This window comes from Clarias gariepinus, chromosome 8 (genome assembly GCF_024256425.1).
Source record: "Clarias gariepinus isolate MV-2021 ecotype Netherlands chromosome 8, CGAR_prim_01v2, whole genome shotgun sequence".
NCBI lineage: Eukaryota > Metazoa > Chordata > Actinopteri > Siluriformes > Clariidae > Clarias > Clarias gariepinus.
In genome coordinates this window covers 36,872,730-36,892,696 of record NC_071107.1, presented here as the reverse complement: position 1 = coordinate 36,892,696, position 19,967 = coordinate 36,872,730, and the positions used below count along the sequence as shown (strand labels likewise).

Here is a 19,967-nt window from a genome sequence, read left to right as displayed (position 1 = left end):
CAAATGTTAAATAAAACTCTCTTTGCAAAATATTACTCGTTATCTGGAGCGATGTTGTGTGAATATAAACCCGCAATGGCACTGAATGTTAATTGTGACTCTCCTGACCAATCGGAGAGCAGGACCGCGGCATGGCGTGGCGTACCTGCTGTAACTGCTGCGTCCAGACCTCCTGTCCCACGATCAGACGGTGGAACACCGCAGGAGCCGAATCCAGACAGAAGACCACCGGCTCAGAACTACGCCTCATGAACGGCTGGAGGTCCGAATTCAGCTACAACACACACACACACACACACAGAAACATGTAAAAAACTGCATGTTCACTGTTCTAGCCCTATGTTGGGTTACCATGGAGACGGTGATGTCAATCATGATGTAATCAGAGACAATTTTTTAAAAATATAAATAATTATATAATTTACCAAATTAATAAGGGTTTCGTGCATTTAAAAAAAGACTATTAATTCAAAATCTTCTTTGTCAAGACGTGCTCTTTATTGCTGCTACACTTTTAATGAATTTCTAATTCATCTGAAACATTTAATTTAATTTCAAGTCATTTATTATCTTCATATAACATCATATTTCATCTCATCTGCTCATGAGAAGATAAATTCAGTTTAGAAACTTCTGAGTTTCCTTCATGAGTGTTTATTAGAATTTATTTTACTTATTATTTGAAATGAAGTCTTTTGTGCCACAAGCAGGTTTGCTGGAGAGACACCACACACACTCCTGCTTCCTGAGTGTGTGTTCGCATTGCGTAACCTGCTGCGGTTCCTCACCTTGTGCGCGAGAGCCAGGTGCTTTCCGTACTCGTAAGCGAGAGTCTGAGCCTCGGCATCGTGTCTCGCCAGCTCCATCGCCGCCTGGCAGCTCTTAGCTAGCAATGCACCATGGGAGAGGAAGGCCTGGTCCTCCCACCTCGACACCGACGGCTTTCCTTCCTTAAAACAACCGGAATGATTCAGAAATGTCAAAGAAAATCGGTTTTAAGTATATATATATATATATATATATATATATATTTTTTTTATTTTAAACACACCTTGTGCACTATTTGATATTTTAATGTTTTTATGTTTAGTGTTACATGAATAAACAGGTATTTTTTCTTTTTTAATTATTATTATAACTGCATAACTCATAATTAAATTTAATAATATTAATACATTTATTAAATTTATATATATATATATATATATATATATATATATATATATATATATATATATTTAAAATGGCACAATTTAAAACTAAATATAATAATTATTTAATTAAAAGTGAAGTTGTTAACTTGAGAAAAGAATAAATTATGCATTAAATTAAATTTTTTTGTTTTTGTTGAATCCCATTGATGTAAATCGTTCACTTTGATGTTCTCAGTGATTTCTGTCTCTGCTCGAGCATCTCAAATTAAATCCTCTATAAATGTGTTGTTATTTACAGTGAGTGTCAGGATCTCGTTAAAGGTTTATTTTTGAAGCGTACAGATCTCCGGAGTAACGGGTGCTTTATGAGAGTGTGATGTATGATCTGAGGATCCGCTCACTGATCCACAGCTTCAAAGTCAAGGGAAAAAAGAAATGTATCCAGAAAAGATGAAGAAACCTGAGAGAGATTCTCTTTCCTCAGCCAAAACACAGAGAGAGAGAGAGAGAGAGAGAGAGAGAGAGAGAGAGAGAAGTTCTGGGTCGAGTAGTCTGGTTTTAATACCTGTTCCCTTCTCGGGCTGAAACGCGGGGAATAAACACTAAACACCGCAGGAGGAGTGTGTGTGTAACCCGAGCCGGATTTGAGGAGGAAAGCGAGTCGTGCTCCTGCTCGGAATCTTCTCAGCTAAAAGGGGTGAAAAGAAACACGACCCCACTAGCGCTCGCTCTCTCTCTCTCTCTCATTCCATCTCAACTAATTCATAAAGGAAAGGAAAATTACTGTGTGAAAAAACAATAATCATAAAACATTTCTTTGTATTATTACTATTTTAATACCATTATATAATTATAATACTATTATACATTATATTATTATTATTATTATTAATAATAATAATAAAACTATTTAGTATGATTAATAATTATTATATTATAACAATAATAATAATAATAATAATTCTGATGCATTCTCCAAGTAGGAATATTATAATCTTATAAATATTATTAAATATAAATATTATATTCTTATAAATCTTAGAATTTCTTAGATGGATTATTGTGCTAAATTTAAATAACAATGTATATTAAATAATAATAATAATGATGTTTGTTTTATTTTTAAATACTAGTTTACTAAAGTAAAAACTAAATTAAATATTAATTTCTGAATTATTTGCACTTCTAATTAAAAACATATTTTGCACATATTTATTTACATTTACAAGATGTATTTATCCCATTTTGGTGTTTGTTAAACTGTATTAGACTCTTACTGTCTACTATTGCATTATAATTATAAGAGAAACATTATTAGTTTCTGAGATACACACAATATATTGCATAATATAAACATCTGTAAAAGATAAATAAATTCATTAATATACCTGGGCGTTATAAGTCAAACTGGGATTATAAATCAAACTGGAATTGTACAGAATAACAGAACACAGAACTGAGAGTAAAAACTCTCTTTATTTCTCTATATAATCCCCTGATACACTAATGCACTCATCCCAGTGTTTCACTAGAGCTTGGACACCATTAAAGTAGAAAGTTTCCTCAGTTCGCCGGAGCCGTGAACGGACTGTCCTTCTGATTTACATCTGAAACGCCGGCGCCCCAGGAACACCTTTAATGGAGTGATGTCAGGACTATACAGGGGATGTGGCTATTTTGTATTTTTGGCGTTCCACTTGCTGAATGTTCACGGGAACGACTGCAGTCGGCTCCGAGCCACCTCAGTTGAGGTCGTCATTTACTGATGTACGGCCGTCTTTAAAACGTTCGCACCGTTCAAATGTTTTACAGAAGCTAAGAGTCTCATCACCGTTCTGCGTTAGAAGTCTGTAAATGTCAATCAGTTTTATGCCTTCATTCACCACAAGTCCTAGTTTGACTGGGTCTTACCTCTGCAGCGTTTTCATAATAGACTCCCTGCACCAAGTCTCCAATGGCACTGGAAATCAGCTCCACCACCTGAAACACACAGAGCACAGCTCAAAACCCCTGAAACACTCAGCATGGCGCGCATCACCCCGGCGTCCTGGCCTTCTTCTCCGCAATTGTCTGAGGAGCTTCCGAAACTGCCGGGGGAAATGAAGTGACTCTATCACACTTATTACACAGATGGCCAGTCAGGAGTCCAAACAATTCAGGGATTAATAAGGCTTCGGACATCTGGACACATCCACACACACACACACACACACACACACACACACACACACACACACACACACATACACACACACACACAGAAACACACACAGAGCTCAGAAAAAGTCGAAAAACAACAGAAAGCGAGAAAGAAATCGAAGAGGTAAACGTGTACAAGTGTTGTAGGGCTCCAAATGAAATTTGCGACATTTCACCAAGTTCACCAAGGGAAAGACGCCGAGTCGGAGAACTCTCACGTTACAAATCCCATTCCGAACCCGGAATCCAATATCTTACCTCGGAATTAGGCGTGTGCCGATATTACATTTCACACCACCAGAACTGACTGAACGTCTCTCACGGTTACGTGATCTTGTGTTTTGTGGAGAAAAAAAATTAAATCCAGCGTTAGTTGCGTTTCAGGTGAATTTGTCTGAGATTCACTTCAGTTCTTCTCAATCTTTTCAAACTTTTATCTGCCGAACGGAATTACAGACTCCCGCTCTCTCTCTCTCTCAAGAAGAGATAGTAATTCTTTAAGATCTACCTGGCCACAAACATCCAACCTCGTACCACGACCGTTATACCGTTCTCAAACTCTTCCAGAGGTACGGAGTTCAAACCTCCCATTTGTGTTTAATTACATTTACCTGCTAAATACGTTCATGTTCAAAGTGTCTCGCTTTTCCTTCCTTTATTTCCTTTTCCTGTGAACCAAGAGGAGCAACAGGTTGAAAAGGGCAGACTAACCCAAACACCACCCACAGACTCCAGATGTTCCCAAGCCAAATGTGAGATCTTCAAAGGAAGTAAAGGGGCTGACCCAAGGTCTCTGTACAGCAGCAGCCAGCTAGAGAGACGTGCTCTATGCCTGAATTGCATCCGAACCCTGTCGACCACTGGCTATTCACCGAGGCGCTCCTGGATTGCTGACCTTCTCATCCTGACTACCACAGACTCGACAAAACAGGAACCCTTGAAAAATGTTTCGTTACTTATTGCTTGGCTCCTGTGGAAGGTGCTGTCCAGACATAGATGACGTGTGAACATCTAAAGAACATTGGTGTTGAAATTCATGTACAACTGGTGGCCCATAACAGAGAGCATAAATTAGGAGGAAATTGCTGATTTTTTTTGGCATGGATTATGATGCCATTTTTGGTCCGGAGAACATTTTGTTTGAATGCTGATGTCTTTTTGCCTGTAGAAAGTTGTTGTGTCTGTGTTTTGTGTGTTTTCTTTGGAGAATGCTTATTTTGCGTAGGAAATAGTTGTTTTTTTTTATCTGAACAATGTCTGTGTTTTTATGAAAACATTGGTGTTTTTTTTTGTCTGCAGAACACTGTTTTTATTTTAGTCTGGAGAACTTTGGTTGCTTTTTTTGTCTGGAAAACTTTTTTTTATCTAGAAAAATTTGGTGTTTGTTTTGGGGAGAAAGCTGGAGGAAATGAAGGATTGGTGGTTTAGGATGGAGAACATTCATTTGCAGGGAAACATTGGCATATGCTGCTTGAGAAGATCCTTGGTGTTTTGTTGCTGAAAACTAATGTAGGTGTACGTTTGCTGAGGAACCCATCTGCTTGTAGTTACTTAGGAACACTAGGTGTCTTTTCAAGAACCTGCTGCAGAACATTGGGAGCTGACTGAACAGCATGCAGGAAAACACTGGATGCCAGATATTTAGGAAGTGTCAGAATATGTTGCCATGACCACCCTTGTTTATTTTTTTATTTTTTTGGCCCCGTGTGTGTGTAAGGGCAGCATGATGGTGCAGCACCTCCAGCATCTCCAATTTGATCCGAAGCTCAGGTTACCTCCTGGATTTTCACTTGTCCAAGCCTTGTCCGAGTGGGTTTCCTCTGGGTTTTCCAGTTTCCTTCTATGCCTTTACATAAACTGGTGACCCTAAACTGCACCTGTTTGTCAGTGAATGCCTGTGATGGAATAGCATCGGATCCATAACGTGTTCCCTTTTTCCTTATATTCCACGGTGTGTTTGTGAAAGAACTTCTGTGTGAACTTGTTGAAGGTGTGTGTTGGAAAATGCATGTATTGGAGCAATGTTTTCATGGAAACACGAGTGTGTGTTTGCTGGAGAAGAAAAGTATTTGGTGGAGGGGGAAGAAGAACGTTGACGTCTGTCCGTTGGTGAACGGAAAACGATGGCGTCAACACGGCGGTCAGAGTTCATCTGTAGGAAAATGCTGGAGATTGTTGGTGTGTCTGTTGAGGAATGTTGGTGTTCATGGAGATCATTAGGCTTTTGGAGGAGGAGGAATTGGTGGAGATCGTTATTGTGTGTCTCAAGGTTTGGTGTGTCTTTAGAGATTCTCAGTGCTCTGATGGAGAATCTGAGGATCTGATGGAGCACTTCAGAACTCCTGGTGGAGAACGTTGCACTTCTGATGTTTATTAATCCCGGATGTGTGAAGAACAGATTAAAAACACACACTAGTACAAAACTACCCCAGGACTCCAGGGGGTGCTTTTGAAATCCACCCCACGTTGTCCTTTCACCGAATTAACCCTGGGATCCATTTCTCTCCATTCCTCCGTCTCGTGCTCTCCTTTACTCAGCCTTTTTATCAGCCTTTCCTGCCGCTTCTGTAAAAGACGACGTCTGCGGACAATCATTAAGTCCAGACACTTGTCGTTTTTTTTTTCTTTTCATATTTCGATATTTAGTTACACGGCTCTGTTACTTTGGCTCTCCTTACTTTTTTCCCTTTACTTTTCCTAACTCTCTAACTTTCATCTCCTTCTCCGTCTGTGCCCTTTAGGTAACCGGATCCTTGAGGAAATATTGAGGCAATCCGACTCCTTCACCCAGAGCTCGAAAAGGACAATGCTCCTACAGTGTTACCAGATGTGCTGCCTCGAACGCTCAGTACAGGGGAGAAGCTAATGTGTGTGTGTGTGTGCAACGTGAAGGGGGGCTTTTTTCGGAAAGTATCAGATAAGCCCTCCTCCCTCGGCCTCGTCTCATTCCCAAATCCAGCCGGTGTCGCGTTTCGCCGACAGGTCTGCGAGGGAGGAAAGAGGAGACGACCTCGTCCGGATCACTTTACCGTTTATGCTAGTGCCGAGCCAGGATCCCACTCACACACACACACAAACACACACACGTACACACACACCAAGCCAGGAATCCACTCAAGGCCACATAGTACACATCACAGATCACTCAGCGGATGAAAAAAGCACTCAGCTGCGTCGCTAGCTTCACTGATTTGTGCCGCTAATGGCCTGGCGCTAACTGTAATGTTGCTGCAGATGCTAAAAGCGCTAAGCCTCATTTGCGCAAGGAAAAGCAAGCACGCTTTATATCCATGAGCACGCCGATCAAACGGGCACCAACAAACCCAAGAGTTGCGTTCATGTGTCAGAGCTGTGTGTGTGTGTGTGTGTGTGTGTGTGTGTCGGTTGGAAAGTTTCTAGAATGTTCTCTAACGTTCGCACTGATCCGCTTTCCGTGTCAGTTCTGCTGAACGTTATGATGGAATGGAAACACTGCGACGCCGGTGTTATATACGGTTGCTAATGAAGAGTGCCGCGGCGAGGTGGGGAAAGTTTCTGTTGGCTGCCGAGTCTTCAGGTCTAATGCACAGAGAATGTCAGTGTTTGAAAAGAGAGCTGGTGTCTGATGTTCAGAGAACATCGATGTCTTTAATGACCAGAGAACGTTGGTGTTTTTGGTCTGGAGAACATTGGGGTAAGGCAGCATGGTGGCGTAGTGGTTAGCACAGTGGCCTCACACCTCAAAGGTTCCCTGCAACCCTGTACATAAGATAAGCGATATAGTAGAACGATGGTGTTTTGTTGTCTGGAGAACGTTGGTGTTTTTTGTCTGATAGATGCTACTGTTTGTTGTCTAGAGGACTTTGGAGTTCATCATTCTCCAGACAACAGTGTTTGGTGTCTGTTGGCTGAAGAATGCTGGAGTCTGTTGTCTGAAGGACTTTGATGTTCCTTGCCTGGAGAATGCTGGTGTTTGTTGCCTGAAAAAGGCAGGTGTTTTTCCTCTTCAGAACTTTAGTATTTGTTGTCTGGAGAACACTGGTGTTTGTGTGGAGAATGTTGTTGTTTTTCTGTCTTGAGAACGTTGGAGTTTGTTGTCTGGAGAATTGATATTTGGTGTCCAGTGAACAGAACCAAGTCCACTTGACCCCAAATTCGGGGACACTTGAGTGGTGTGAACTCTGTGTAACACCCGCGGGACGGTGTAGAAAGCGGTGATTGTTCTTAGGCACGATACGAAGCAGTGGTACCTGGTGTGAAAGTTCCTTTAGACAACTCAAATACTTAAGAGCCTGAGATTAGATAATCACTGCATCGATTAATGTGTTTCATATGCGATGATTTTTTTTTTTAAATCTACCTGATGCTGTTAGGAGCTCCTCACTTCTTAAAGAGCCATGGAATAGATGATCAGAGTAAGAAGAGAAGCGTGTGTAGTGATGCTCCCATCATGCATAGTGTCCACTGTACAAGCCTCTGGAGACAGTGTTATGATCTGGGGTTGATCAGTTACTCAGGTCTAGACTCAGTAACGTTATGGGGCAATAAAATGAAGTCTGCTGACCACCTGAATGTACTGAATCACCAGGTCATCACATCTATGGAGGGTTTCTTCCTCCCTGATGGAACGACCATATATAGGACTCCGAGTGTGAGAGAGTGCTTCTGGGAGCGTAAGCAATCACTTTCACACATAAACTGGACACCACAGGGTCCTGACTTTAACTGCAGTGAAAGTCTTCAGTTTATATGTCTAGCCAACACTCATTGGCTCGATCTCCTGTCAATCATCTGTCCACTGGTCTTTGGACAGATGATGGACGACCTCACAACAGATTGGCTCACAGACCGCCACCGCAGGTGTGATCTTTACTCACACTCGTACATATCTTTGAGAGTGTGTGTGTGTGTATAGTTAGTATGAAATTGAAGGCGGGTTCCACTTCACTACTGCGCTTTGGAAAAATACAAAAGTTAAAACTATACAAACAATCTTCACTAAAGGTGATTAAGAATTTAAACAGACATGTTCTGACATTCTAGATATAAATATTACTCTTTAAAACAGACGATTCCCCAGAACATGTTTCCATGGTGATGTGCGATGATTTTTGAGTGATACGCCTAAAGATCACAGAACAGGAAACCACTGAACTTTCCTTAGACTGGGTTTCCCTCCTGTACCACCAGGGGGCGCCGTGTACAACACCTCTAATTAAACCTTAAACTAAATCACATGTCCTTTATCCTTTACAGCTTTAGAGGTTTTTTTTTTTTAGATATACGTGGTCTCTTCTGGACTGCATGGACACATCCGCAAACGTTACTTCCAATAAAAATAAATAAAATAAATGAAAGTAGTATTTTTATTTTTTCCAAAGTACGAGAGAGATTTTTCCAGAACACACACACACACGCAGTGTCATGCTGAGGATGTCTGACTTACTAGCTTAACATTCCCTGTGTGTGGTATTGATTTGTTGATTAAATCAGTGACACACACACACACACACACACACACACACACACACAGCACTAAGTGTTGTTTATCCCAGCAATAAACACTAATGATCTGGTTAGTGATATAGGAATTGTGGATTGCAGATAACCTTCACTGACCTCTCTCGCTCTCTCTTACACACACACACACACACACACACACACACACACACACACACAAAGTTTGATTTCTATACAAAGTCTGACAGGCTCCCCTCTGAGGACGAGACAGCAGTGACCTCAGACTGCCTCTTCTCATTTATCTGTGTGTGTCTACTGTGTGTGTGTGTGTGTGTGTGTGTGTGTGTGTGTGTGTGTCCAGTTATGGCTAAAGTAAATGAGATGGAAAAGGATTTATTTTCATCTGCACATTTGCCGCAGATCCACTTGTAGACAGATCCTGTCAGCGTCGACCCTCCTGACCACTGGTGTGTGTGTATCTGTGTGTGTGTGAGACAGAAGTATGTGAAGTAGGTGAACAGGTAGTTTGACAGCAATAAAACAACGCCCCCTTCTCTGTGACTAACAGGTACAGATGCCAAGCCTCTTTTACTGTGACATCTACATCCAGGCATTTGACAGACGCTCTTATCCAGAGCAACTTCCTTTTTTTTTTTTTTTTCATAATACATCTGAGAAGGGCCTTGCTCAAGGCCCCATAGTGGCTGCCCTGGTGGTTGTGGGGTTTAAACCTGGGAGCTTCTGAACCATGGTCTAATGCCGTAACCACTGAGCTACTGCCTGATGCCACACCTCCTTCACTGTGAGTGACAGGTACAGATGCCACACCTCCTTTAGTGTGATTGATGGGTACAGAGGCCACGCCTCCTTCACTGTAAGTGACAGGACCAGAAGCCACGCCTCACCTCCTTCAGTGCGACTGACAGGTACAGATGCCACACCTCTAGTGTGTGACAGGTAGAGAGGCCACGCCTCCTTCAGTGTGATTAATGGGTACAGAGGCCACACCTCCTTCACTGAGTGACAGGACCAGAGGCCACACCTCCTTCACTGAGTGACAGGACCAGAGGCCACACCTCCTTCACTGAGTGACAGGACCAGAGGCCACACCTCCTTCACTGAGTGACAGGACCAGAGGCCACACCTCCTTCACTGAGTGACAGGACAAGAGGCCACACCTCCTTCACTGAGTGACAGGACCAGAGGCCACACCTCCTTCACTGAGTGACAGGACAAGAGGCCACACCTCCTTCACTGAGTGACAGGACCAGAGGCCACACCTCCTTCACTGAGTGACAGGACCAGAGGCCACACCTCCTTCACTGAGTGACAGGACCAGAGGCCACACCTCCTTCACTGAGTGACAGGACTAGAGGCCACACCTCCTTCACTGAGTGACAGGACCAGAGGCCACACCTCCTTCACTGAGTGACAGGACCAGAGGCCACACCTCCTTCACTGAGTGACAGGACCAGAGGCCACACCTCCTTCACTGAGTGACAGGACCAGAGGCCACACCTCACCTCTTTTAGTGTGACTGACAGGTACAGAGTTTATACCCAGTTATGAAAAAAACTGACATGGCAACCTTTAAACAGCATCTTGTGTGTGTGTGTATGTGTGTGTGTGTGTGAGTGAGAGAGTGTGTGTGAGAGTGAGAGAGTGTGTGTGAGAGTGTGTGTGTTTGTGTGTTAATGGAAGAGTTTAATGAGCGATGAATTAGACATATGCTGCTGGGGCACAGCAGATGAGGACACACTCTTATGAATGTGAGAAAAAAGTGATGAAGAGTGGCATATTTTCTGTGTCATAAGAAAAGTGTGTGAACACCTGTTGCTAGGCAACATGGAAACAATGAGGTCGTGCGTAAGCTAGCTACTGACGCGTGTAACTGAGCTAACACACAGCAGTGACGGCTGTGTTACAGACAGTGTAAAAGCATCGCGGCTGTTCCTGAACATCATTTTCTTTAAAACCGTCGATTTACTGCAAAAAAAATTCTATGCGACTCAGCAACACGCGAACTGAATCTCCATGGATGTGAGTCACAGTTAGTGAGATTGCAGCAGTGAGAAAATGTTTGTTTCAACAAAAAAGGACTTCTGTTACCATGGTTACTAGGGATGTGGGGAAATCAGTTTAGTTATGAATTGTGATGATTTTTGTGTGGACAAAATAAAAACTAAAAAATAATTTTATATTTATAATAGAGGTGGAGCAGTCGATCGGTCAGTGACCAGAATTGCCTGGTTTTCAGTTTGATCGATCAGCCTCAGATTCTGTGTTAATTTAGTCTCAAAACACCGCCAGCGCTAATAAGTCGAAAATCACAGCCCGCGCACTAAATGTTAACTCAAATTTTGCGACTTTTGACATGTTTTAGGCGGTGAAGTGCCGCTGTTCCTTTAATATCCTACAGGTGGCGCATCCTGAACTATTTACACATCGCGTGGGGTCGGAGTGAATAATTATTGCGGAGGACAGAGATACGCGCTGTTCAGGTAAAAGTTAAACTCTTGTATTTGAAGTTAGTTTGTAGTGTTTAAACTCTGCGCTTAGTCTTTAAGTGAAAAAAAAAAAACTAATGTTATAAGGAACAGGCTACATTTAATTACTCATTAAACTTTTTAAAAATAGTTTATTTAGTTTAGTTTATTATAGTTTTTTAATAATATATATTAGAAATATATATTTACAAAATCAGGGAAAATTGTAATATCCCTTTGGGATATTTACAAAATCGTGATACTTTTATAATCACAATTTAAATGATACCCGTCCCTATCTGTTACCATGGTTACCCACGTCACAACCCTTCTGATGGTAAGGTTTGACTCCAGGCAACATTCTGGACCTTATACAGTGTGACCTTATACCTTGGTGTTGTTGAGCTGAGCCAATCCCGTGCAGGCGTTGGCCAACAGGAAGTCGCCGCTCAGGACGGCCATCTTGTTCCCGAACTGCATGTCCTTGAGCGGCCCGTCTGAGAACGTCCACTCCTTCAAATTCACAATCCCACGATGCACCAGGAACGCCGTGTGGATCAACTCTGTGATCTCCGCCAGGCTACGCTGACTGAGAGAGAGAGAGAGAGGGGAATTATTTATTATATCTTTACTAAGTAATAGTGTGGAGGGGGCAACACACACACACACACACACCTTCTTGACCTTCAAAGTAGGAATTATAAGTTAAGGAAACTTTTTTTTTTCTAGACGGAGAAATGGACAGATTATCAGGTTTTGACGAGTCCTGGTGTGAATGTGAGAAAAGTCTGCTTTTCTAAACACACAAAGTTTTGGATTTATATTTGTTAAGAACAATAGACAAAACCTGGTCCAGACTATAATAAACATGAGCAGAGGTCAAAGGTGTGTGCGTGCGGTTATAATTCGGCGTTAGACGACATCAGTGTCTCTTCATCACCGCGCGGTTCCTGCGTGTTTTTTCTCCACCTTGGGGTCAGACGCCGCAGTCTCGTGCTGATTCGGTTCCTCTGTGCCGTAATCAGCCGTGTGACGACCGCGCCGCTGCCTCCTCAAACACCGCCCTGCGTAATTACACATCACACACTCGGACGCTTATTTATCATTAGACGCTTTTTTACTTTGGTTGTGTTTTTAAAACCATGTTTGCGATTAATCACATCTATTGTTCCCAGTGCTAGTGCTCCAAGTATCGCCTTGTTTTATTTATTTTTATAAGACATTTTATAACCGACACCCCACAAACACACACATCAGTGCTAGGATGAGGTTTAAATCATGTGTTTGTATTACTTCGAGTCTGACTTTAAAGTGGAGACGCATCGAGAGAGGAAACGTTACCACTTCACATTTATAAACACCAGCACAAGCTTTTATTTATGGATGTAATTATTAAAATCTTCATTTGTGTTGGTATAAATAATATTCTGTACTCAACATACGACCCTCAACATTGAAAGAGGTAAAACAGACCTTCTGTAGGACTGACGAAAACAGGGGCCGCCCCTTCGTCTTTAGGTGAGACAGCTACACAGGCCACGCCTCCTTCTGTAGGACTGACGGAAACAGGGGCCACAGCTCCTTTAGAGACTTATAGTGTCAGAGGCCACACCTCCTTCTCTAGAACGGACAGGGGCCACGCCTCCTTGTCTCGGACCGACAGGGGCCACGCCTCCTTGTCTCGGACCGACAGGGGCCACGCCTCCTTGTCTCGGACCGACAGGGGCCACGCCTCCTTGTCTCGGACCGACAGGGGCCACGCCTTTTTCTCTAGAAGTAACAGTGGTGACACACCACCTTTAAAGTGACTGAAAGTTACATAGGCCAAGCCTCACTCATTATAAATAAGAAACACTGAGGCCACGCCCCCTCTTTTGAATCAGAGGTACATACAGTAAGTCACACCCCCTGGTTAAAATCAAATTCAAATTCAAATTTTATTTGTCACATACACAAACATACACAGTACGAAATGTAGTGAAATGCATTATACGACTGCCATTGACCCTAGAAGAGAATTAAAGTTTACAAATAAAAAATAAATATGAATAAAAGAAATACGATAGAAATGAAATAAAAAATTAAATTAAACTAGGAAAAATAGAACTAAAAATAAAAATAGAAATATGATGTGCAAAAATAGAAATGTACTGTACAAATTGAAATATACTGTACGGTGTGTGCAAATATGCATAGAACAAAGTGTCTTAGTGCAGAGGTTATTAAAGTGTCTTTGTGCACTGGTCCAGGATGTAAACGTACGACATGTAGTGTATATATGAAGGAAGGTGAGCGTGTAATTGTCCATAGTGTTCATGGATGTAAGAAGATTGATAGATTTGATCAATTATGAAAAAGATGAAAAGATTGTTAGTTCTGCATAGTGGTGTGGTTGTGGTTGAGAGACCTTATCGCCTGCGGGAAGAAGCTCCTCCTCAGTCTCTCTGTGTTGGCCTTCAAGGAGCGGAATCGCTTCCCAGACCGCAACAGAGTAAACAGTCCGTTATTGGGGTGGCTGAGGTCCTTCACGATCTTCCTGGCCTTGGTCAAGCACCGCTTGCTGTAGATTGAGTGCAGGTCAGGAAGCTCGATGCGGATGATGCGCTCAGCTGATCGCACCACCCTCTGTAGAGCTCGTCTGTCCTGCATGGTGCTGTTCCCGAACCAGGTCGTGATATTTCCCGTCAGGATGCTCTCTATGGTGCAGGAGTAGAAATTCCTGAGCACCTTGGAGGGCAGTCTAAAGTCTCTCAAGCGTCTGAGGTGGTAGAGACGCTGCCGGGCCTTTTTTACCACGGTGTTGATGTGACAGGACCATGCCAGGTCCTGCGTGATGTGAACACCGAGGTATCTGAAGCTGTCCACTCTCTCCACTGGGCTCCTGTTGATGACGGGGGTCTGGTAGTTCCTCACCTGCTTTGTACTGAAGTCCACTATCAGCTCCTTTGTCTTACTGACGTTCAGGAGGAGATTGTTTCTCTGGCACCAGTTCTCCAGATTTCCAACCTCCTCCAGGTAGGCCGTCTCATCGTTGTTCGTGATCAGGCCCACCACAACAGTGTCGTTAGCAAACTTGATGATGGTGGTGGAGCTGGTAGTGGCCACGCAGTCGTGGGTGTACAGAGAGTACAGCAGGGGGCTCAGAACACAACCCTGGGGGGCTCCAGTGCTGAGAGTGAGGGAGGCTGAGACATGTCCGCCCATCCTTACTGCCTGTGGTCTGCCAGTCAGAAAATTGGAGATCCACTGACACATTGATGAGCTGAGTCCCAGGTGCTCCAGCTTGGTGATGAGTGTGGAGGGAATTATGGTATTAAATGCAGAACTGTAGTCGATGAAGAGCATTTTCACATAATTCCCCCTCCGAGTGTCCAGGTGAGTGAGAGATGTATGGAGGAGATGAGAGATTGCATCGTCCGTGGAACGGTTTGGACGATAAGCGAACTGTAGTGGGTCTAGTGTGTCTGGTAGTGAAGAGATGATGAAGTCTCTGACCAGGCGTTCAAAGCACTTCATCACTACTGAGGTGAGGGCTACAGGGCTTAAAACTAAGAAGCACAGAGGCCACGTCTTTAATTGAACTGGCTCAGAGACCTACTGTACATCACAGAGGCCACACCTCCTTCCTAATTACTGACAGCTATATAAGCCACGCCTTCTTTAATGAGAATGACAGGCACAGAGGCCACACCTCCTTCACCATCCATGTAATCAGAAGGCCTTAGTGCTTGTGGGGCCTTGGCGTACGTCTCAGCTGACGTGAGAACCCACGCTGCGTCTGATGGCGTCGGTCTCGGCAAGTGACCCGTTTGCGCTAAAAGCAACCGCAGGAAGCGAATCTAAATCTTATTTTTCACCTCGACGCTCCTCTGTGCTTCCTGCTCGCTCCGGACTCAGTGGGCGGAGCCGAGAGGAGAATATAAATAGCTTTGAGCCTCAGTTGCTGGGCAACCAATGCCGGAGAGCTGAGTGGTTCCGCCCCCAGACACGCCCACTTTCTCCATGCGCTCCATTTGCTCTGTTGATTTCACACACACACACACACACACACACACACACACACACACACACACACAGTGTAATCTACTGTAATGATTTGATCATTCCTCACATGAGGGCTTTTGTCTACATGCAGCCTGATAAATCAGAGAACACGTCAGGAGAGAAAATCCCAGCATGCAGTCTGAGCAGCGTCGCCTCCTCGTCAAACACACGGGTCCAGGTGCGCCTGAGCTCTTACCTGAGCCTGGTCCGAGTTCACTGAGGAAATAAAGGTGGTGAGGGCAGGAGTGAGAGATGGTGACTCCGCTCGTTTATCGCTACTAGATACGACTTAATGAGGACATTCATTACTACATCAGAAATCCAGTGATTCTGAAAAAAAAATGGTTGATTTGTAAAAACATTCATTATCTTGCACTTGCGTAAAATACCACGTGAGGATTCTCAACCACGTCTTTATAATGTGTGACTGCTGATGTGTGAGTTTTGGGGGCGTGGCTAAATCTAGCAATAATAATAATAATAATACATTTTATTTATAAGCGCCTTTCAAGTACCAAAAAACACTTTAAATTTGACATAAAAGGTAAGAAACTAAAAACAATACTTAATAAAGAATTGACACATGCCATAAACACACTACCATGCAAAAGTATGTACACCCCTTCTAACTCCACGGTCGTTCCTGATGTTTATTTCTTTCTACACTGTAAAACAACACTGAAGGCGTTTATTATCTAAAACACACAATAATCTCCTCTGAACAGTTGATATTGAGATGTTTATCTGCTCCTTCTGCTCTTCAAAGCTTCATAACGGCTCTAATCTGAGGTGCTGGTTGTTAATTGGTGATTTCTGAGGCTGGTGACTCTAAATGAACGTCTCCTCTGCAGCAGAGCTCAGTTTTGGTCTTCATGAGAGACAGTTTCATCATCATGGAGCTTGATGGGTTTTACAAACGCACTCGACACAATACTGTCTTATAATAAAAACTGGCTGATACTGCTGTTGTTGATTAATTACCTAATTCCATATATAATCCACGGTATTGTTGTAGATTGTAGAAAATAAATTACTAAACAAAAACAAAAAAATTTGCAGGTGATCCCGAACATTTGGGCGGTAGTTTATATAAAGTTGTAGACAATTGATCATCCAGAAGATGTAGTATAAAATAAAATAAATAAAATAAAATAAAAAAGCCAATCAGTGTTCGATATATAAGGGTCAAATCTCCAATATAAGTAATAAAATAATTAAACAAGTAAATAACGTTATATAAAACAGATATTAAAACTGATGAGCTAATTTAAATAGATGGGAGTCTTGGTGGATCTCCAGTGTCGAGCGTTAAAGGGCGAGTTTGCCCCGGAGCCTTGGCGCCGCCCTAGAGACCCCTCCTACACCCCACTGTTTTAAGATTAAAGGCTGGCTCTGACGGAAGGGGCGCACGGTGTGAACAGTTCAGTCAGCGACACTGCAGCAAAGTTACATAAAGCTTTAAATGTCAATTGGAGCGAGATTTAAAGAAGGTGTGATGTGTTCTGATGCACAATAATTCTCGCTGCAGAATTCTGATTGACCTGTAACCGCAGTGAATGCGCGTTGGGAATGAACGATGTGAGACGTGACCAGAGCATGGACCAGGACCCCAGTGCTCGTCCGAGACACAGAGACAGAGACACAGAGACAGTTCAGGAACTCGGGGCTGATCGGTATGAAGGTGGAGTTTGGTTTCTTTCAGAAATATTCACGCAATTAAACGTGCAGAATTCATGAATATTCCGTTGGTACGTCGACGTGACGGCGAGCGCGCGCAGAACCAGACAGGATTATGGAACGTTTTAATGATCAATAAATCCTGAAAGAGAATAATGAAGTGTTTCAGAGCTTCCTCATTTTCTTCTCCTAACGAGTAGAACCATCTGTCTCTCTCTTTCTCACACACACACACACACACACACACGGAGTAGTGGCGAAGCAAAAGACGTTTTACAAATGCCGCGTGTCAAGTGGGCGGAGAGCAGCCGACCGCTCCATCCGTCAACACACACAGCTTTAATGATCTCTCTCACACACACACACACACACCTCTAATGATCTTTCAGAGTGAGAGTGTGTGCGCGCACTCGCGCGTGTGTGTGTGTGTGGGTAGGTGAGTTGTCATGTACGTGCGCTGACCTCCACACCTGACACGCGCACAGAAAACCAGGGACGAGACGGACTACTTCATCCCCGTTTCCATGACGCCCGTGTTCCAGAAACAGAGCGGCGAGGTCACTTCCTGTCCGCACTCCAAGAACAGCGCAGCGGCTGAGAGGAAGAGGGAGGAAGAGGAGCAGGCGAGCGCGAGAGCGAGCGTTCCCTCGTGCAGCAGCCGAGAGAAAGAGTTCATTCAGAGCGTGCAGGAACACACACACACACACACACACACACACACACACACACACACACACACATCATACGCTGCCAAATTAAACAGTCGGTTCTGGTAACTGCCTGGCACCAGAGCAGAGGGATTCACTCACACACACACTCACACACACACACACACACACACACACACACACACACACACACACAGGTCATAAGACTCAGAGGGGGCTTGAAGGAAAGATAGACAGAGAGCGAGACAGGGAGAGAGAGAGAGACTTGCATCACCTTCTCGCTGTCTAAACTTAGCAGTGATGGTGAGTGTGAGAGTTCATGTGCTCTGCCTGACACACACACACAGACACACACACACACAGAGTCATGTGGCCTGTCTGAAAGCATGCGACTCTTAACAGACCTGTGTGTGTGTGTGTGTGTGTGTGTGTGTGTGTGTCTTGCTAATGACCAGGGCTCTTAAACACCTCAGGCCGGGAGAGACAGACAGCACCAGGAGGTCACACACACACACACACACACAGAGACACACAGAGACACACAGAGACACACAGAGACACACACACACAGTCATGCTTAAAGCCGTTACAAATACTGCAGGGAGCTGGTGCTTAAAACAAACAATGAACAAAATAGTGTGTGTGTGTGTGTGTGTGTGTGTGTGTGTGTGTGTGTGTGTGTGTGTGTGTGTGTGTGTGTGAGACCTGCTGGTGCTGTCTGTCTCCCCCGGTTTGAGACATGTCCTGAGTAGATGTCAGTGATGAGTGTGTGTATGTGTGCAGATGATGATGATGATGTTGCAGTGATGAAGGTGTGTGAGGAGGGTTCGGGGGGGTTGTTACTGGCTGTGTGATGTAATTGCCCCTCGTGCCCTGACCTGGGGTAAATCCCGCTGATCATGTCAGGCAGGAGGGCGTCAGATGCCGCGGCACTCCGTCCTGCTGCTTTAGACATCAACAACACCACCAGGCCTCGCATCTGCAGGTTGTTTTTACTGTCGTACACGAAACCCCTGAGAGACAGACAGAGAGACGGAGAGAGAGTGACAGAAGGACGAGGAGAAAGAGAGAGATGGAGAGAGAGACAGACACAGAAAGAGAGACAGAGAGAGAGAGAGAGAGAGAGAGAGAGTGAGAGAGAGAGTGAGATGGAGAGACACAGAAAAAGAGACACAGAGAGAGAGAGACAGAGAGATGGAGAAAAAGAGAGAGAGATGGAGAAAAAGAGACAGAGAGAGACAGAGAGAGAGAGAGAGAGAGAGAGAGAGTGAGAGAGAGAGTGAGATGGAGAGTGAGAGAGAGAGTGAGATGGAGAGACACAGAAAAAGAGACACAGAGAGAGAGAGACAGAGAGATGGAGAAAAAGAGAGAGAGATGGAGAAAAAGAGACGGAGAGAGAGAGACACAGAGATTAAAGTGCTGTATGTAACATATTATATAACATTTACGCTTCTGACTGAAACCTCACACACCACGGGCTGAGCTTCAGTCACACAGAATGTAAGTTACACAGTAAGAGACGATAAAGAAAACCACAAGCGCAAACGATTTACAGCAACAAAGGACAAAAACCTCAAAAAAGGAAAAAGAATTGTGCAGAAATGTGAAACACAAAAACAAAACGCAGAGAAAAAAAACAAATGTAAAATCCACACAGAAAAGGATTTTTTATTTTTTTTTCCCAAAATTCTATAGTGTGTGTGTGTGTGTGTGTGTGCCTGTTTCCCCTCGTCCAGGCGACTCGACTGCATCCTGAATCTGGACAGTTTTTCCGTGTTCATTGTTAGCGGCGGATATCGTCGAGCCCGACGCGTAAACGAGGGCGACGTTTTAATGAGATCCGACTGACTGACGTCTGAAGCCACACTGCAGCTCCGGGGCCAACGCCGCGCTCTACACCCGAGAGGGAGCCTCGGATCGCGCGGCTCCGCTAGCTAGTTCTGTGTGGAGCGTTAATCTCGGCTCGGCGTCTGTAGTTTTATCCCGTAGAAATAAATAAATAAATAATAAAATGTAAAAAGAGCAGAGAGAGAGGATTTATCCCAACATGTAGAAGTGAACAACCTCGCATTCCACACTGCACTATTTACTCTCAGTAATAATCTCATATTTGTTTCGATTTTTGTAATAAAATCAATTAATTTGAAATTTGAACAGGACGGTTTTAATTCTTTTCTAAAGAGTTGCCTTGAATTTTAAACTAAAGATAATAATCTGCTCTTTCTTAAGGAAATATTAAACCTTAGCTTCTTGTTGCTTTTAATTCAGACACTGAAATGTGTGTGTGTGTGTAAGTGGCT

At 43.6% G+C, this 19,967-nt stretch overlaps 1 protein-coding gene across 1 annotated transcript in view; it reads right to left on the bottom strand.

Moving 5' to 3' along the window:
- Positions 1-19,967, bottom strand: part of pdss2 (prenyl (decaprenyl) diphosphate synthase, subunit 2) — a 31,066-nt gene that overhangs the window by 3,032 nt on the left and 8,067 nt on the right. Inside the window, exons 3-7 of the mRNA XM_053502902.1 lie at positions 18,546-18,680; positions 11,669-11,867; positions 3,066-3,134; positions 789-950; positions 146-274 (exon numbers count right to left, since the gene is read on the bottom strand). Coding sequence (XP_053358877.1) covers positions 146-274; positions 789-950; positions 3,066-3,134; positions 11,669-11,867; positions 18,546-18,680 — 694 coding nt within the window. The remainder of the gene's footprint in view (positions 1-145; positions 275-788; positions 951-3,065; positions 3,135-11,668; positions 11,868-18,545; positions 18,681-19,967) is intronic.